The sequence below is a fragment of the Pavona decussata genome, unplaced genomic scaffold, assembly GCF_977016875.1.
Source record: "Pavona decussata unplaced genomic scaffold, jaPavDecu1.1 SCAFFOLD_161, whole genome shotgun sequence".
Lineage (NCBI taxonomy): Eukaryota > Metazoa > Cnidaria > Anthozoa > Scleractinia > Agariciidae > Pavona > Pavona decussata.
The window spans coordinates 3,083,519-3,099,335 of record NW_028145572.1 but is presented as its reverse complement, the minus strand read 5'-3'; the positions used below and the strand labels follow the sequence as shown (position 1 = coordinate 3,099,335).

The 15,817-nt window shown below is 39.1% G+C and overlaps 2 protein-coding genes and 1 long non-coding RNA gene across 4 annotated transcripts; 2 read left to right on the top strand and 1 right to left on the bottom strand.

Annotated features, from left to right (window-relative positions):
• Positions 1-957: 957 nt before the first annotated feature.
• On the top strand, positions 958-11,799 carry LOC146464813 (heparanase-like). The gene is made up of 8 exons (XM_085129507.1): positions 958-1,861; positions 5,278-5,446; positions 6,224-6,271; positions 7,188-7,388; positions 8,274-8,385; positions 8,843-8,970; positions 10,104-10,244; positions 11,279-11,799. The coding sequence occupies exons 1-8, from the start codon at positions 1,279-1,281 to the stop codon at positions 11,451-11,453; spliced, it is 1,557 nt and encodes a 518-aa protein (XP_084985633.1). The 5' UTR covers positions 958-1,278; the 3' UTR covers positions 11,454-11,799.
• LOC146464814 (uncharacterized) lies at positions 1,875-4,487 on the top strand. Its single transcript, XR_014868447.1, has 2 exons — positions 1,875-3,172; positions 3,252-4,487. It is a non-coding gene; the product is annotated as an uncharacterized LOC146464814 (long non-coding RNA).
• Positions 11,800-11,892: 93 nt separating the features above from the next.
• Positions 11,893-14,019, bottom strand: LOC146464812 (uncharacterized). 2 transcript variants are annotated; one of them, XM_085129408.1, is made up of 3 exons: positions 13,936-14,019; positions 13,736-13,821; positions 11,893-13,499 (listed from the first exon to the last, which is right to left on the bottom strand). In XM_085129408.1, the coding sequence occupies exons 2-3, from the start codon at positions 13,749-13,751 to the stop codon at positions 12,172-12,174; spliced, it is 1,344 nt and encodes a 447-aa protein (XP_084985534.1). In that variant the 5' UTR covers positions 13,752-13,821; positions 13,936-14,019; the 3' UTR covers positions 11,893-12,171. The 2 variants fall into 2 exon arrangements, with proteins under 2 accessions (XP_084985534.1, XP_084985535.1); XM_085129409.1 differs by having other exon boundaries at positions 13,736-14,008.
• Between the last annotated feature and the right edge of the window lie 1,798 nt (positions 14,020-15,817).

Genomic DNA, 15,817 nt, shown 5'->3' with positions numbered 1-15,817 from the left:
ATTAGTATTTGTTGAAATATGCTCTACATATGGAGAAGCCCCCTCTGGCCCCCTTCCACCCCCCGCACGGACTGAAGCCCGGGCATTGGCATTTTTTTAAAATAAACTGGCAAATACCCCACGGCCGTCGGCCCATCCTCAGAGGCCCAGGGACAGCTAGTTGGGAGGAAGGGATGTTGTAAATTTTCGCCCACGAAAATTCCTTCTTCCCGACTAGCTGCCCCTGGGTGTCCGAGGATGGGACAGGTCAAATGCCTCACGGTGCAGTGAAAAAAGACGTTGATTTCTTCGCTTCTAGCCTTTCACCTTCATTCTAATAAAGTTTGTTCAAGCCAAACTAAATCTCAGATACTGAAGTCCTATTTCTTAGTGCTGTGGCGGTGACCGTCCAGTGGATCTACCATCTCATTTTGGTCCTCCTAAGCGTTTCGGTTTGTTTGGGTGGCGTTTTTCGCCGTTTGACCGCGCAGAAATTGGGACGAGAGCGAAAACACGGAGGAGGGGGGAGGGGAGTAGCCTGTGAACAGGCTCCAAAGTGGGGTATAGGGTGAAGACAAAAATCGAGCTGGGAGGAAAAGGGAACTCGCCGATTTTTCTTTTCGCCCTATAGCCCACTTGGGAGCCTGTTCACAGGCTAGGAGGAAGGAAACACTTGCACCCCATGATTTTGCAGAACGCGTTCGCCCACCAACGCGGAGCTCTGATTGGTGCGGATGGACTTCAGTGATGAACTATTTGTCAGCCACATCAGCTTCACTCAGATGCAGTTTTCAAGATGGCAGACCATAGGAATTTCGATGAATGCCTTCAAACCTTTTCAAAAAGCACTTGATGTCCTTGCCGAATGCCGAGAAAAGCAAAAGATACCTATTCGGCGACTGTGGCTTGGATGAGACCTCTCCTCCCCTCCCCCACCCCCTTTTTTTTGCTCTCGTCCCATTCCGCGCGTGTCCAATAATACAGAAAAAGAAAACTCCACGGAAATTCTTGGTCCTCCTCTGAAGTACTGGAATTGGCTCTTTACTCGAGAAAGGGGGTAGCCTCGTTTCTCATGCTCGTGGGAACTAGTAGGTAGCTACAGCTTTCTTTCAATGACATAAAAGTCACGCGAGACTTGTCAGAAGCACGATTTGTGCAAGTTCTCCCCAAATACCACCAATGCATCAGCGGAAGAAGGTAATATGATTGTTTTGAAAACGATTACACAGCAATGAATCTATCTCTGTCGTGAATTTGGGAACTGGTATACAAGCCAGCTGCAGGGCTTTGAAGGTCAAAATGACTCCTCCAAATGCTTTTTCAAGCGGTACCAAAATTGGTATATTGCTTTGTACTATTGCCATTGTGGTTGCTATTTACTTCATTGCTTCCCCGCGAGATGTATTAAGCGACGTAAATGGGATTTTTCGTTTGTCCACGTCGAAGACTTCTCTCACACGAATCGTTTTCAGTGCTAAAGTAAACACCAACGATGTGATCGCCTCGGTGGACGAAAGATTTCTATCAGTTTGTTTGACTTGGAGAAGGCGGGATGCCTGGAAGTTTGATTCTGTTAGGGAAAAAAGACTCATTACACTAACAAAGGGTCTTGCTCCTGCATATGTTCGAATTGGAGGAACTCCAAGTGACTTCGTCATTTTTCAGTCCTCAAGCAAACCTTATGGAAAACAAACCGTAAATATTGGCGAAAAAGATTTGGACAGAATTGATGAGATCGCAGATAACGCTGGTTGGCAAGTGCTTTTTGCATTAAGTGTGTTGAAGAGATTCAATAATGGCTCCTGGGATTCAAGCAACCCTTACCAAATAGTGAAGTATGTAGCAGAGAAGGGTTATAACTTTGGATGGGAACTTGGCAACGGTGAGTATTTCAGTTGCAGTATAAGCACAGGTAGCCCAAGCTCGCGTCACTAGAGAGCGTGTAATAATTAATTACTAGTGGGCATGATGACCTTTGAGTGCAAGCAGCCATTGAGAATTTAAATGCATTATAAGACTTTGTATGGGAAATAAAATACTGTCGATTATGAAGTTTAAAAAACGCTAAATTTAACTTTCATTCAATAAAACAAATAAAACTGCCAAGCTCGCGTCACAAGAGAGTGTGTAATAATTATTAAAACTTGTGGGATGTTGACCTTTGAGTGCAAGCGGTATTGGGTTACAGGCAGCCGTTGAGAATTTGAACGCATTGTAAGACTTTGTCTGGGAAATAAAATACCGACGATTCTGACGCTTAAAAAAAACGCTAAATTTAACTTTCATTCAATAACATGAATAAAACTGACTCACCTCTGGTGTATTCTTGTGTGTTTTGTAGCTTATTTTACCGTTTCAAGCATTCTTTGAAATCACTGTCATTCCCCTCATAAAACAGAGTCAAGGCAGCACACTAGATTTCGACTGTAAGCTCACCTAGTCTGCTCAGAGGGGGTAAGTGCTGTACCCCATCCCCACAGCAGCATTTCAGTCAGCTCCATTGTTACGAGCCACCAATGGCATAGCTGCGGGGATGGGGTAAGTGCTGTACATGTAATGAATGATGGGGCTTTAGCTTTGCGTGAAAAAATCGTGGCTGGGATGGATTTTTGAGGCACAAACCGCCTCTGAGCGGACTACGTGAGCTTACAGTCAAAATCTTAGTGTGCTGCCTTGACTCCATCTTATGAGGGGAATGACAGTGATTTCAAAGAATGCTCGAAACAGTGAAATAAGCTACAAAACACACAAGAATACGCCAGAGGTGAGTCAGTTTTATTCATTTTATTGAATGAAAGTTAAATTTAGCGTTTTTTTATGCGTCAGAATCGTCGGTGTCTTTTTTCCCATACAAAGTCTTATAATGCGTTCAAATTCTCAACGGCAGCCTGTGACCCAATACCGCTTGCGCTCAAACCACAAGTTTAAATTATTACACGCTCTCTGTAGTGACACGAGCTTGGCAATTTTATTCATTTTATTGAATGAAAGTTAAATTTAGCGTTTTTTACACTTCATAATCGACAGTATTTTATTTCCCATACAAAGTCTTATGTTGTGTTTAAATTCTCAATGGCTGCTTGCACTCAAAGGTCATCATGCCCACTAGTAATATTAATTATTACATGCTCTCTAGTGATGCAAGCTTAGGCTGCCGGTGGTATGAGATAAAACAGACGTACTTTGAAGTGTTGTTGTTAATTTTTTGTACTTTAATTATTAAACAGTCGGAAGATTTTAACTGTAAATTCTGAGTCCGTAGATTTCTGAAGGTATCCCCCCAAGATAATTTACCTGCCTGGGGGCAAGGGAGGGGGAGGTGTACATGTAACCATTCAGCTGAGTACTTTCCAGTAATGAACAATGTAATGAATGAATGGGACTTTATTTGTTTCTTTCTTGATATTTTAAAATATATATGCGGTTAGGTTTTTTTTTCCTTCTTCTCCTTTTCTTTTTCAAATTTCCTGTAATGTCAGGCAATGGGTTTCCCACCAACTTGGTGAGTAGAAGGTGCTCTTTACCTGAGTCATCTATGTCAAAACTGGTCAGATTGGGCCAACGACTGTATTTGTTTAAACTGATTTAATGAAAACAGAATTGAGAATTAGAGTGGAGAGTGATCTGATGCTTGGTGTTTGACATTTCTATCTGTTGCGTTATTTTTTTTTGAAGATTTAGCAAGGAAAGTCTTGGAAATTTATTGGAGACTTCATGTACCAAATTCAAAAACATAAAATATTTGGACCCATGAAATTTAAATTTGAGTTGAAGATTAGGTCTGTTTTCATCAAGATCAGCTGGCATGTACTTAATGCCTTGTGTACTAATGCCCTACCTGATGTGAGAGATGGTGACATGAGTGAGTGATTAATGAATGGATTAATATGAGTGGCACTTTTATGGGAAACCTCCACTGCTGAAACATGTTAACGTTAAATTGTTGACACTAAGATCTTATTTTACATTTTGTTGGAAAACATGGAAATAATATTTCCCTGTCAGACAAAACAGGATTTGATTATCGCTCATTTTCGCCTTTAAATTTTCCGGGCACCGCCATGTTGGAGTTCATGACGTAATACGGTTGCAAGATTGTTTCACACAGAAGAACTTCCGCTCACCGACAATAGTGGCAACCGTGTGACGTCATAAAATCCGAAATGGCGGCGCACTGGAAATGTAAAAGCGAAAATAGACGATAATCATATCTACATTTTTAGCACTGTTGAATGTCATTTCTACCTTTCAAACTTGAATTTAGAATTTAGACATTTCCAACAATTTAACGTCAAAGTTTGTTGTCGGAGTGGAGGCTCCCTTTAAAAGGGCCTGATGCTGCATGCATATCTCATTTTGCAATTCATGCAATCATTGTGAAATGGGGCGATCAAATTACACCAGTAAGATAACAGTCATAGTTTCCTGAATGCCCAGAACGACAAATGCGTTTTATTTATTTTCACCTGTGAGACAGTTGATAGAACTACAGTTGAAACAATCATATATTAAACAAATATAGGCATTTGAGAAAAAGAACACGTAAGGTTATAAAAATGGTATGATAAGATGTCAGGGCTTTGGGTTACAATAATCTAATCATTTAAACAAAATGTAGATCCCTTGGGTTTAATTTTGTGTGAAGGAAAATGTCTTTCCCTGGATCCCTTAAGCCTCTACCCTGTGGGGTCTGGCAAATGCAGATTTTAATGTTCTGATGTGATTAATTAAGGATGCAATATATTGTCTACTAGTCTTACAATAAAAGAGAGTACTTATGTGATAGAGGAACATTTACCAGTTCAGCATGAGTCAAGGGGAAAGGAATTTAAATAATTAAAAGTGTGAAATGGTATACATTAAACAATATACTGTATTGAGAATTGATTAGCTCAAAATCAAAGGTTAATTAAAAGTTTGAGTTCTTTATAGGAGTAATATCCTGAGGGAGGGAGGGGTCTGGGGGACTCCTCATAATTTTTGGTGGGAGTGTGTTCTCCCAATTTTACCCTGACCCTTTTTCAGGGTAAAATGTTTAATTTTCCAATGCCCATTTTCAGCTCTGATTTGTAACATCCATACCCATTTTCACACTTTCAGTTGAAAATGGTCAAAATCTGTACCCATTTTCAGACCAAAATCATACCCCTTGGGGCTGTGCATACCTATTTAGCTTATGTAAGGGAGATTGTACCGCGGGTGAGTAATTACCCTCCCATAGGGGATAGATCACTGTTTTCTGCTGATGTACTCAGAAGATAAGGGAGAATTAATTTTTTTTTATTGTTTTATTGGCAGAATCAAACCACCTTAAGAAGTTCAATGTTACCATTTCACCCGAGCAACTTGCTGAAGACTTTAAAACATTAAGATATCATTTAACAAGCTCTCCTGCCACTGAACATGCAATTCTTGTTGGACCAGATGTTACTCAACCTCGAGAAAAAGTACTGAAATATCTAGAAAGGTGAGACTTCGACAAACAGTGAGCATTGAGAAGTATGTAGAGGCCAGTAATGCTTGGCCAATCTTGTACTTGAGAGTCCTCAGGCTCTTTGTCCAGTGGCTAGGTTGCCTGGAGAGACTTCAAGATACTGGAATTATTTTACTGCAGCAATCCGGTGATAAAAAGACAGAGCCATTACTGAGGGCAGTAAATCAATTTCTGTTTTGCTTTCTTTAGAGTTTCTCCAGGCAACTAACCACTGGCCAAAGAACCTGAGGTCTAGGTACAAGATTGCAGCTTGGCTGGAATCCAAGAAACTGACAAGAATTCTTGCAATGAAAATCTTCTGAATTAAGTGTAAACTGTTTCCTCACCCTAAATACCCCCCCCCCCCCCCCCATCCTCCCATCCACTATACCCACCTCTTCTCCATTGTACTTGGTGAAATCCTAATTTGCCTTTGTTTAATAATAATTTATTAATCATTGCGTTCAGTCGCACTGCAGACTTTTTAGATACAATATTGGTATTAAAAGTTTCATCCATGCCAAATTTGTAAAATTAATGCAAAGTAGGCTGTGATACATTGCTCCAGAAAAATAAATATTTAATCCAGTTAGGTTTATAGTAGCCAGAAACAACAAATTAAAAGTTTTAATATTAGAGCTTTGGTAAAAGCAAATGGGCACCTGAGAAAGACTGCACTCATATTGCTCTTATAGATGCTTATATCCTGAATCTCAGCAATAGCTTAAAAGGACTTAGGTACTGTGCTTATTTCTTATTACTCTGTAACAGGTTTCTTGTGAAAGGTCACTCATCTATCAATGCAGTCACTTGGCATCAGTGAGTTCTGACAACATCTAATAGTTATTTATAAATTACAATTAGTTTAATTTCATTTTAATTAATTGTTAAAAATTATGGGATTAAACTAATTCGTTCAGATATAGAGGTCAGCTAGCTGTTTTGCAACAACATAATTAATTTAGGGTGTATTCCTTTGAGACTATCTCATAATAGGAATAATGTGACGCGGAATGCACCAGTTCTTTTGGGACCTGTTGTCTTTTCAGAATGAGCAGAAAGTACTTCTTTCATTCTGCTCCTGATGGCAAAAAGACAATACAGTTTACCAGAAAAAGTGGATTTGCATTCTTTTGGTAAAGTTTTCAGTTTAATGGGAGCAGGCAGATTGAATTTCATTCTTTTGGGAACTGATTTCTACATCTATTCTGTTACTCTTGAACCAGAATAGGAATAACTTGAGAATTGTCACAAAAGAATGTACCCTTAATTTTGCAACACTGCAAGCTAACTGATTGAATAACAAGAAAGTTACAGTGGTTACCAATAACACGCAACCTATGGCCTTGAAAAGAGTTGGATAAATTTTTGTTTTGGTGGATGTCAACCAAAGAAAAGCCATGGAGATTATTTCGAATTCTGACAGGATTTCAAGGCAACAGAGCCACGAAATTGATTATTTCAAAACACCACCCAAACTGATCAGTGCGTAACCTGAAATTCCCCCCCCCCCCCCTCCTTGATCCCCAGTTTTGCTTCCTTGGCAGCAACCAGTTGTTGTAACTTTCCTAGGTTTTGCAACCATGAACTGGGATCAAAAATAGCAGATTTCTAGATGCTAGTAAATAAAAATGCCAACACAGCATATAAAAGATGCAAACAACTGTTCAAATTGGTGAGAGGGTCTATTTCTTACCCACACTGTACTCACTAACTTAAATTATCCTTGTTGCAGTTACTATGTGAGGTCCCAGGATTGCACTCTTGCCCAGTTCTACGTACCTCAAGTGCTGGACACTTTAATTCAAGAGATGAAAGATGCTGATGCAGTTATCAGCAAATCTGCCCATGGCCTTCCGAGATGGCTGGGCGAGACTAGCAGTGCAAGTGGCGGTGGGGCTCTAGGCATATCTGACAGATTTGTTGCAGGCTTTATGTGAGTATCAAAATTGTTTATTTTGATGCTTTTCAGTTCTCATAATTTCCAACTTGTAGATACTGTATATACTAGGACAAGAACCCATTTACTCTTCAAGATGAATAAACTGTACTGAATGTCTTGAGTCTTGACCCCGACATATTTAAACATGGGTTCGATTTGACCCTCCCTTAATACCCCATGAACTATTTTGAACATTTTTCATTGATATTAAAAGGTTAGTGGTTTTTGTTTTAGTTTTCACTATAGGGGGGGGGGGGGGGCACTTAATTGAGAAAATACATCAATGTGATGCAGCTGCCCCCACTGTGTTTGAATTTGCTGAGCTATTTCTTGCAGCTATATTGGTTCGAAATCACAAGAAAATCGACTTAGTAATTGACTGTAAAAATCTCCCTGCAATGTGAATTCAGTGTGTTTTGTTTTCTTTAAAAGTCTTAGAAGCAACTTTCTGTGTGGGGGTGAAACCAAAAACATCCAACTAGAAACCCTGTCTGTATACGGGAAACCCCTGTGAGGGGTGTGCGGAATTTGCCCCCCCCACCCCAGACATAAAATCTTAGGCACTGCCCTGTAACTACATTTATTGCAAACGATTCTGTAGAATTTTATACGGTAAACTTGTTAATTAGCGCGTTTGCTTTTAAACCACAAACCTATAAAAAGTTGTACTATCCTTCAGTCATCTGTTCGTAGTTCAGTGGGGGACCAACATTTACAATTAATAACGCGAAACTTTTTACAACTGAAACTGTTCTTCTCGTCCGGATAAGCTAAATCACGTGCTTTACGTGACTTTCGTGCCAGAAAATTAGGCTGCGGCACATTTAATTAAGCTTTGTATTTCAATATACATACATGATGTGCTTTCATTTGTTTTAGGTGGTTAGACAAACTGGGTTTAGCAGCTAAACACGGTTATAAAGTGGTTATCAGACAAGCACTGTTCTATGGAAACTATTCCTTGGTTGGCCAGGACTTCCAACCAAATCCTGTAAGTTTGATGGCCTTTTCTGTTAGCTTATTAGGAAAGTTGTTTTTGCTAGCTAATGAATTATCTCGCGATTCCAAATTAGTGGGAAAAAAATCGAAATTTTAAACGTCAAAATTGGTTGGGCCTGAACAGCGTGAAGCATTTTAAAAGGAGCTAACCTGACTAACCTGGAAAAAACAGGTTTTGTACGTTTTGCGCTTTTTGACCGCGTGAAAATTGGGACGAGAGAGCTCTCGTCCCAATTTCCGCGCGTTCAAACAGCGAAAAACGCTTGCTGCACAGGCTAAAAACATACAGTTCGTGACAGTTTTGGCGGAGGGGGAGGGGGCTTATTTTCAGAGTTGGTTATATTCGGAATTTTTAGGTATTGTCCCATGTTTTGCGGCGCACGTCAATTTCTTTACAATTTTTATGTATAACTCATGTGACACCTACTGATGGCATAACGTCTATTCAGGATTATTGGCTGTCATTTCTCCACAAAAAGTTGTTTGGTACCAAGGTCTTGGAAGTAAAAAGCAAAGGCTCCCAGCATGGCTCTGGAATGGTGAGAATGTATGCGCACTGCACCAACGCAAAGTCAGGGTAAGAACATGTTATACTTTACAGACCTACAGCCCCAACAAGGATGATCAAAATTTCTCCAAAATATGACGTGTAACTGAATTTTATTACAACTTAGAAGACTTTTAACGATTTAGCCGCGGATAAAGTGCCGAGTTCAGTGTCCTTTGGCGACAGGCCTGGAGCGTTTTCCATTTAGCCAAACCGGTTCAACCGGTTTAAATGCAGAGGCGACATGTGGATATTCTGGACATTCCCTCCAACGGACAACCCGTTGACGTTGAGCGGAAATTACAGTTATTCCATTTTCCCCAAATTCTGTTTTCCATTTTACTGGCTTCTTGCACCATCAGGTGCGTTTTTCATCTACCAACAAAATTATAAGTTTGGAACTGTAGGTTCTTCGCCTAGACAGAGAAAGACCTTCCATTGCCACATACTGGAAGTCCGGAATATCACATTGAAATTTTTGAAAAATCGAAAACGCCCCTTCGTTTTCCCATGACATCGGCAAGCGTAGTAGAGAATAAAAGTAAAAACCACCCCGCAAACTACTCTAGCGTAGAATACCTTAACTTTCCGCTCAATAACTACCTTTTATGCCTTAGTGGCCCTTGTTTCTTCTGATTGGCCATAGGCAATTCGTCTTTGTCACTTGTTTACTCCGACATAGAGATGTCTCTTGATCAAGAAATAGATATGAAGTACTGTTGCGCAAATACTGTACAAGATGTTACTGAAAAGCATTCCTCATGGTGTAAAGAAAAGCCGAGTCGACATGTTATTTATTGCCGATATTACACAAGTGAAGGTGATTTGAAGATATATCAGAGTCAAAAGCTGCCTTCAGGTCTTATAATAGGCCATTTCCGAGTTGCTTTGAAATTTATTATGAAAGCGAGGCTAAGTGCAAAGTTTTTATTATGAAAATTAGTTTTCATTCATGTGCAAACAAAACTAATTTTCATATGAAAAGTTTTGCACTTAGCCTCGCTTTCTCAGTGAGGTTCACAGCAACTAGGAAATGGCCTATTGGGTAGATAATAACCCCCACTCCTTTTGAATTACTTTCCCATCTTTGTTTTTGTTACAGAGCATGGATTTCTCTAGATCCTAAGCTTTGTATTTTTTTTTTGTCTTGCACGTGTGTTTAGGTTATACGAACAGGGTGCTGTGTCACTTATCGCAATGAATCTGCACACGAATAAAGAAGTTGGTATAAAGTTAGAGAAAAGCCTGCAAGAACTTGGCGTAGATGAATATCTATTTACCCCAGATGAAGACATTACATCAAGGTTTGCACTAAATCGTATCTCTAAATTACTAATAACTATCGGCTGTTGGATTTCCTTTATCAGTTCTGTTTGGTTCGACCTTGATGAGTGTAAGCGACTATGTTAAAATTGATCCTTTATGGAAAAAGGACGTAAAAGTTTGCAATCGTTATTTAAATCGGAGATGATTTCGCTATGGACTGTTATCTAACCGAGTACGTTAAAAGAGAGCATTTTGTCCACAAAATACTAAGTAAAACGTAGTGTCTCAACATACACTTCTAGCTATAGAGAAAAGTTACGATAAAGTATCGCTTTTGTTCAAGACGGTTCAACACCGTTGCACGATGAATCGTTCTCAAACTCATTAATAATTCATGAAGAGAAAACAAAGGAAATCACTACCGTGAAGGAGGTTTGGAAATGTGATCTTAATTATCATAAAATTTTGTGAACTTTTGCTTCGAATTTCTCCGAGAATTATCAATAGTTTGTGAAGCTATATCAAACACTCGAAAGAGTGTTTTCTCCTATTTTCAAACACCTCGAAGTTGGTTAAAAAACTCAGCTGCGCCTCGTTTTTCTAACCTACTTCTCGGTGTTTGGAAATCGGGGGAAACACTCTTCCTCGTGTTTGATATCTTACATGACTTGCGACAATTCAATTCAATTCTTTATTCAATTCTTTATTCACCCGGCCAAGGATAATGACTTTCATAAAATTTCTCTTGAGTGCGGCCATATAGGACTAAGGTCAATAATAATAATAATAATAATAATAATAATAATAATAATAATAATAATAATAATAATAGTAATATAATAATAATAATAATAATAATAATATTAATAATAATAATAATCAACTTTATTTATAGAGGGCAGCACATATCAGTGATAACTGAAAAACTAGTGGCCCTCCATATAGATATATACAATAAAAGTAAGCATGTTAAAAATTTAAATAAAATATTCACAAATAAGCAATGACAATAAAAAACAAAAGATATGAGACACTACAATATTAAAAAGCAATTGTGTTCTGTGTTTTCTAGGAAGATGAAACTAAATGACAAGTTACTAAAGATGGTCTCAGACTCGTCATTTCCAGTCCTTGAACCGCGTAGAGTGAAGGCTGGTGACCTGTTAATCCTGCCACCGCTGACCTATGCCTTTTATGTTGTTCCTAAGGCTCAAGCACCCGCTTGTTTGGAAGAAGCACTGGTCTGATACAGACGTTTTTAAATTAAATGCAAACATGTGTTGCCAGAAACGAAGCGCATTTCTGTCGAATTGCTTATCTCTTCGAGAACTGGTTTGCTTTGCCATTTTAGATCGGCTGACAACCTCAGCTTGACCCAGATGTTTTAATTTCGCATATTTCTATAATTACGAAGGCAGTTGTAAATATAAATATCCCATTTATTTCCATTTTTACTTATTTGACAACGACGATATGAAGTCGTCGAAACGTCATGCTGTTTTACTATAATCGTTAATTTTCTTGTTGAAATGTTTCTCTAAATCGTTTTTCATCAGTTGTAAATAATAAATGAATAAAATATGGGGGACCAAATTTATTTATTTGTTTGTTTATTTATTTATTTATTTGTTTATTTATTTATTTATTTATTTATTTATTTATTTATTTATTTCGTTAAGGGGTGATTGATGTGATTATTGTACTTGTAGAGTCCCAGTTAATTTCAGTCCCCGTCAACTGGAGAACTCGTGTTGTCTTGTGAATGTATAAACAGCGTTGTTGCTGTCTTTTCATTCACCCAGTAGCCTTCACCAAGAGATCACTACCAAATCAACCAGCCCGGGCTCGTTTAGCCCACAGTGGTTCTTTTACGTCCCGAAAGGGTCTACCATTTCTACGCGGCCATCTACGCGAGAATCGCGAGGGTCTTACTATTGGATACACTTTCACGTGTTAGATATAAACTCACAGTTTTACATCAAAGTGGGCTCTCTCAGGGAGGTCTCCGTGTGCTATATCTTTTACATGTACTATGGTAATACGAGGAGCTTCTCTCTTCTTCGTGCCCCTGATCAGGCGAAACAACCGAGTAAACATGCCTCTCCTTACATTAACACTTGGTCGAACTACACAGTAAGACAGTGTGTAAGCCATGGACAGTTCAACCAGCCTGAACGAGGTCTGAAATGCTAGCCAGGGCCACGGTTGAGGAGGAACAATCTCGGAATAAATGCAATACACTCCAAAGAGCGAGTAGATTTGAAGGGCGCAGCAGGCTATACTCAGGACGCTTGTTACTAACGTGATTCTAACAATTTTGTGAATTGCATGCTCCCGGCTTCTGGAGAGATTTGTCTTATTTCGAGGAGAAGCAGACTTTCGAACCTGTTTTGGAACCTTTTGTTTTGCTTTTTCGACAGTGAGGTGATTACCAAACCTCAGTTGCTGTATTGCATAAGTGCTACCTCCGTTTAAAAAAGGCCCGTTTTGTTTGGCAGTTTCCCTATTCTTAGGTGAATGTGTCTTTACCGTGTCACAGAGTTTATTTGGCTGATCGTTCTTTTGAAAACACTCCGCGGCGCTTTCCCTATCACAGATCTTGTTTCGAATGCTGTGGGCCGTTCTTACAACCGTTGATCCGCTGTAAATGAAGCCGATGGAGTTTAGAAGTCCCCATACGATGAAGAATGACTGGCATACGATCAAAAGTTCCGTTCTGTCTGCTTGGAGCGCACTGGTGGTATCGGACACAATCACCACCGCAAAATGTACAAGGATTATGGAGACAATGAAGCGGATATTTCTAAGCTTTGTTAATCCAGGCTGAATCTTGGCAACCTCCAAAAACGCAACGTGCACCAGACAAAATGAAGACATCAGACATGGAAAGGCAATGCCGAATAGAGGTCTGACAATCCACAATGGGCATCGAACGATGTTTTCTCCTGACTCGTACGGGTCAACCCATAAATACAAGCTCCTCGTGGTACCAAGCGCAACCAGAAGCCAGTTGATGGCATGGTAGAGACGTTTACGTGCAAAGCTGTTGACGTCTGGAGATCGAATGACTGCCCACAAGGATCTACAAGCTAGCAGGGCATAGGCCACACCGAGGCCAATCCAGTGCAGGTCCCATATTAACCCCCATTGAAGTTTCGCTTCTTGCCAGTTTGGACCTGGCTCTGGAGCTGGTGTGTGGCGGTTTGGAGAATATATAGGAGTTGTTGTGGTTGCTGTTGTGATAACGTTTGGTTTTGCGAGACAGACGATGAAGAAAAAGGCAAGTACTGCAACTGAAATGCGAGAGAATAATATTGTTTGTTACAGCGCCTTTACAGTGTAAATTGCTGTTGCCCACCTTTTATTGAGCAATGATTTTCAGTTGCATGCCTTAATTTTACAATGAACAAAACGTACAAAAATTGACCTGGAAAGTGCAGTAGCAGATGCATGGAAATGAAGCTAAGGAAAGGGATGGAAGAAAATCTGTTTTGTGTGAAGAAAATTAATAATGGCTCAGCCTACCTACCTGCACCGGACTGCATATTTGTCCTCTTACGTCCAGTCGAGTGCCTCACGCCAGTAAGGTTTTTTTGCGTTTCCAAAATTTACAATCTGAAACGAAGGCGTTCATACATAGTTGAGTGTAGCACTATTGTTTCTGAATTAATAAAGCTTGAAGTATTAGAAATTGAGTTGACGGAACGGAAAACCGTAAGACTTGTTCACTCGATTGAAGCGGTATTCAGAAAACGAAAACACAACGACTTGAAAACGTGATAGAATTCACATAGTTTTTTTGTTTCCCTGAGGTTTTTAGTACTTCATTAACATATAAATCACTTTGACCTAAAAGCTAATGGATCAATTGATCGGCCGCTCTTTTCTTGAGGAAGTCCTTTGTATAGTGAATTTTATACATATAACTTGTGATAGATAAATATTGTTTTCCTCACTTTTTTCACCTTTATTTTTAACTTTTGATGTTTTCGTTCAAAACATCAATTAGTGTTTTTAGGAATTCCTTCCTGCGCCGGACCTCTTTCTGTTTTTTATATCAACATTGAGTTGTTTTGAACTCTGAACCAACATGGTGTAATTATTTGAAATGGGGACTTCTGTTTTACCAATAAAGCGTGAAGGGCATATTTAGACCCCATTCCAAAAGTTCAACTTCAAGAAGGTCTGATTCAATGTCGGTGAAATAGCCTATATCCGGTTATATCCTATTTCAGCGTAGCCATCGAGCCAAGGATATCCCCTCAAGTTTTCTCCCTTTTCTCGTGGTAGCAGTAATAGTTTTTTTTTCTAACAATAGTGCCGCATTAAGATATCATACCGCTCATTACCATCATATAACCGCTTTTCGCCTTTTGCTAGAACCAAACTACAACGTTCAAGTATTGATGTTAAAGGCGCCTTGAGTACAAGCTGTCTGCTTCTTGTTTATAATCAAAACTCAAAAGCACTATTATTCGATTTTTCAAAGACCATTAACACTTGTTATGTCAAGTGCACTGGTGAAAGGTAGATTGCTACGAAGATTTCAATTATCAACAAGCAATCAATGAAATGTTCGACAGTTCTGCAGGGATTGGTTTATTTCGTCTTTTTTATGAGCCATAATTAAAAAAAAAATGCTCAGATAAAGAGTGGCTTTAATGGCGCCTTCTAAAAGCGTCTCCTATGAGGAAGTTACCGACTTTAAGCTCTCATCGGAAAACTCTCTCTCTCTTAGTCCTTTGAGCCCCCAGTGGGGCATAAGGCCGCTATGCCATCGGAAAACTACGTGAGGTACCGTCTTCAAAATGCAAATGAAATTACCCTGTTGAAAGCAAAATAATTTATCACTTTCGGATATGTACAGCTCAACTTGAAAATAGTGATGTTTATGTCAGTTCACCAAGGTCGCAATCGGAATAACGTAAATCGTTGATTAATAGCCGTGTTGCACTACCGGAGATTAAATTCAGAAAGAGTCAAATTTATAGCGAGATTCTTGTGAATGGGTCTCATTAGAACATTTTTTTTTTCTTTAAAAACATAGCAGTAAAACCATAACCATTTCAGTTAAAGCGTTTTTGTTATGCCAGAGGCTCAAGAAAACTGCAGTTTCCGTTGAGCATAAGATTGCTTTATATATTTCCTTGTTTCGTTTCTGTTTTCTGCAAAACGTTTGACGCCTGTACTGTCTAATCAAAGTTTTAATTTTTATGTCGAAGAGGTAATTGGTGCGCGGGAACCCATATTTTCCTCAAAGTTTGAAAATCCTGGGATTATTTTCGGATAACTCTAAAACGCTAGATTAAATTTGACTGACTTAAGTTCGTATTTCCACGCTCTTTCCATATATATTGAACTGGCAAAAAGAAAACATCTTCCATAACCAAAACTGATATTGTCATTAGTTGAATGACTTGAGTACTCAAAGCCCGGAAAATCCGGGCTTAGCAGTTTAAGGGTTTCAAGAATAGTCACAGAACTCGATAATTGACAAATTACAATTGATTGCACTTGTGATGTGCATTTTTTAAAATTCAAATAATTTTCTCATCAAAAATCGAGATGTCACCTTGCTTGTACAAAATGTAAACTGAGCGTCTCAGCAATG

What these genes read in the sequence shown, in the direction of transcription:
- LOC146464813 (XM_085129507.1), top strand. Translation starts at nt 1,279, where the DNA reads ATGACTCCTCCAAATGCTTTTTCAAGCGGTACCAAAATTGGTATATTG. An exon ending in AATGCAGTCACTTGGCATCA is followed by an intron (nt 6,272 to 7,187) that starts GTGAGTTCTGAC and finishes TCCTTGTTGCAG; the next exon opens with TTACTATGTGAGGTCCCAGG. An exon ending in TGCACCAACGCAAAGTCAGG is followed by an intron (nt 8,971 to 10,103) that starts GTAAGAACATGT and finishes ACGTGTGTTTAG; the next exon opens with GTTATACGAACAGGGTGCTG.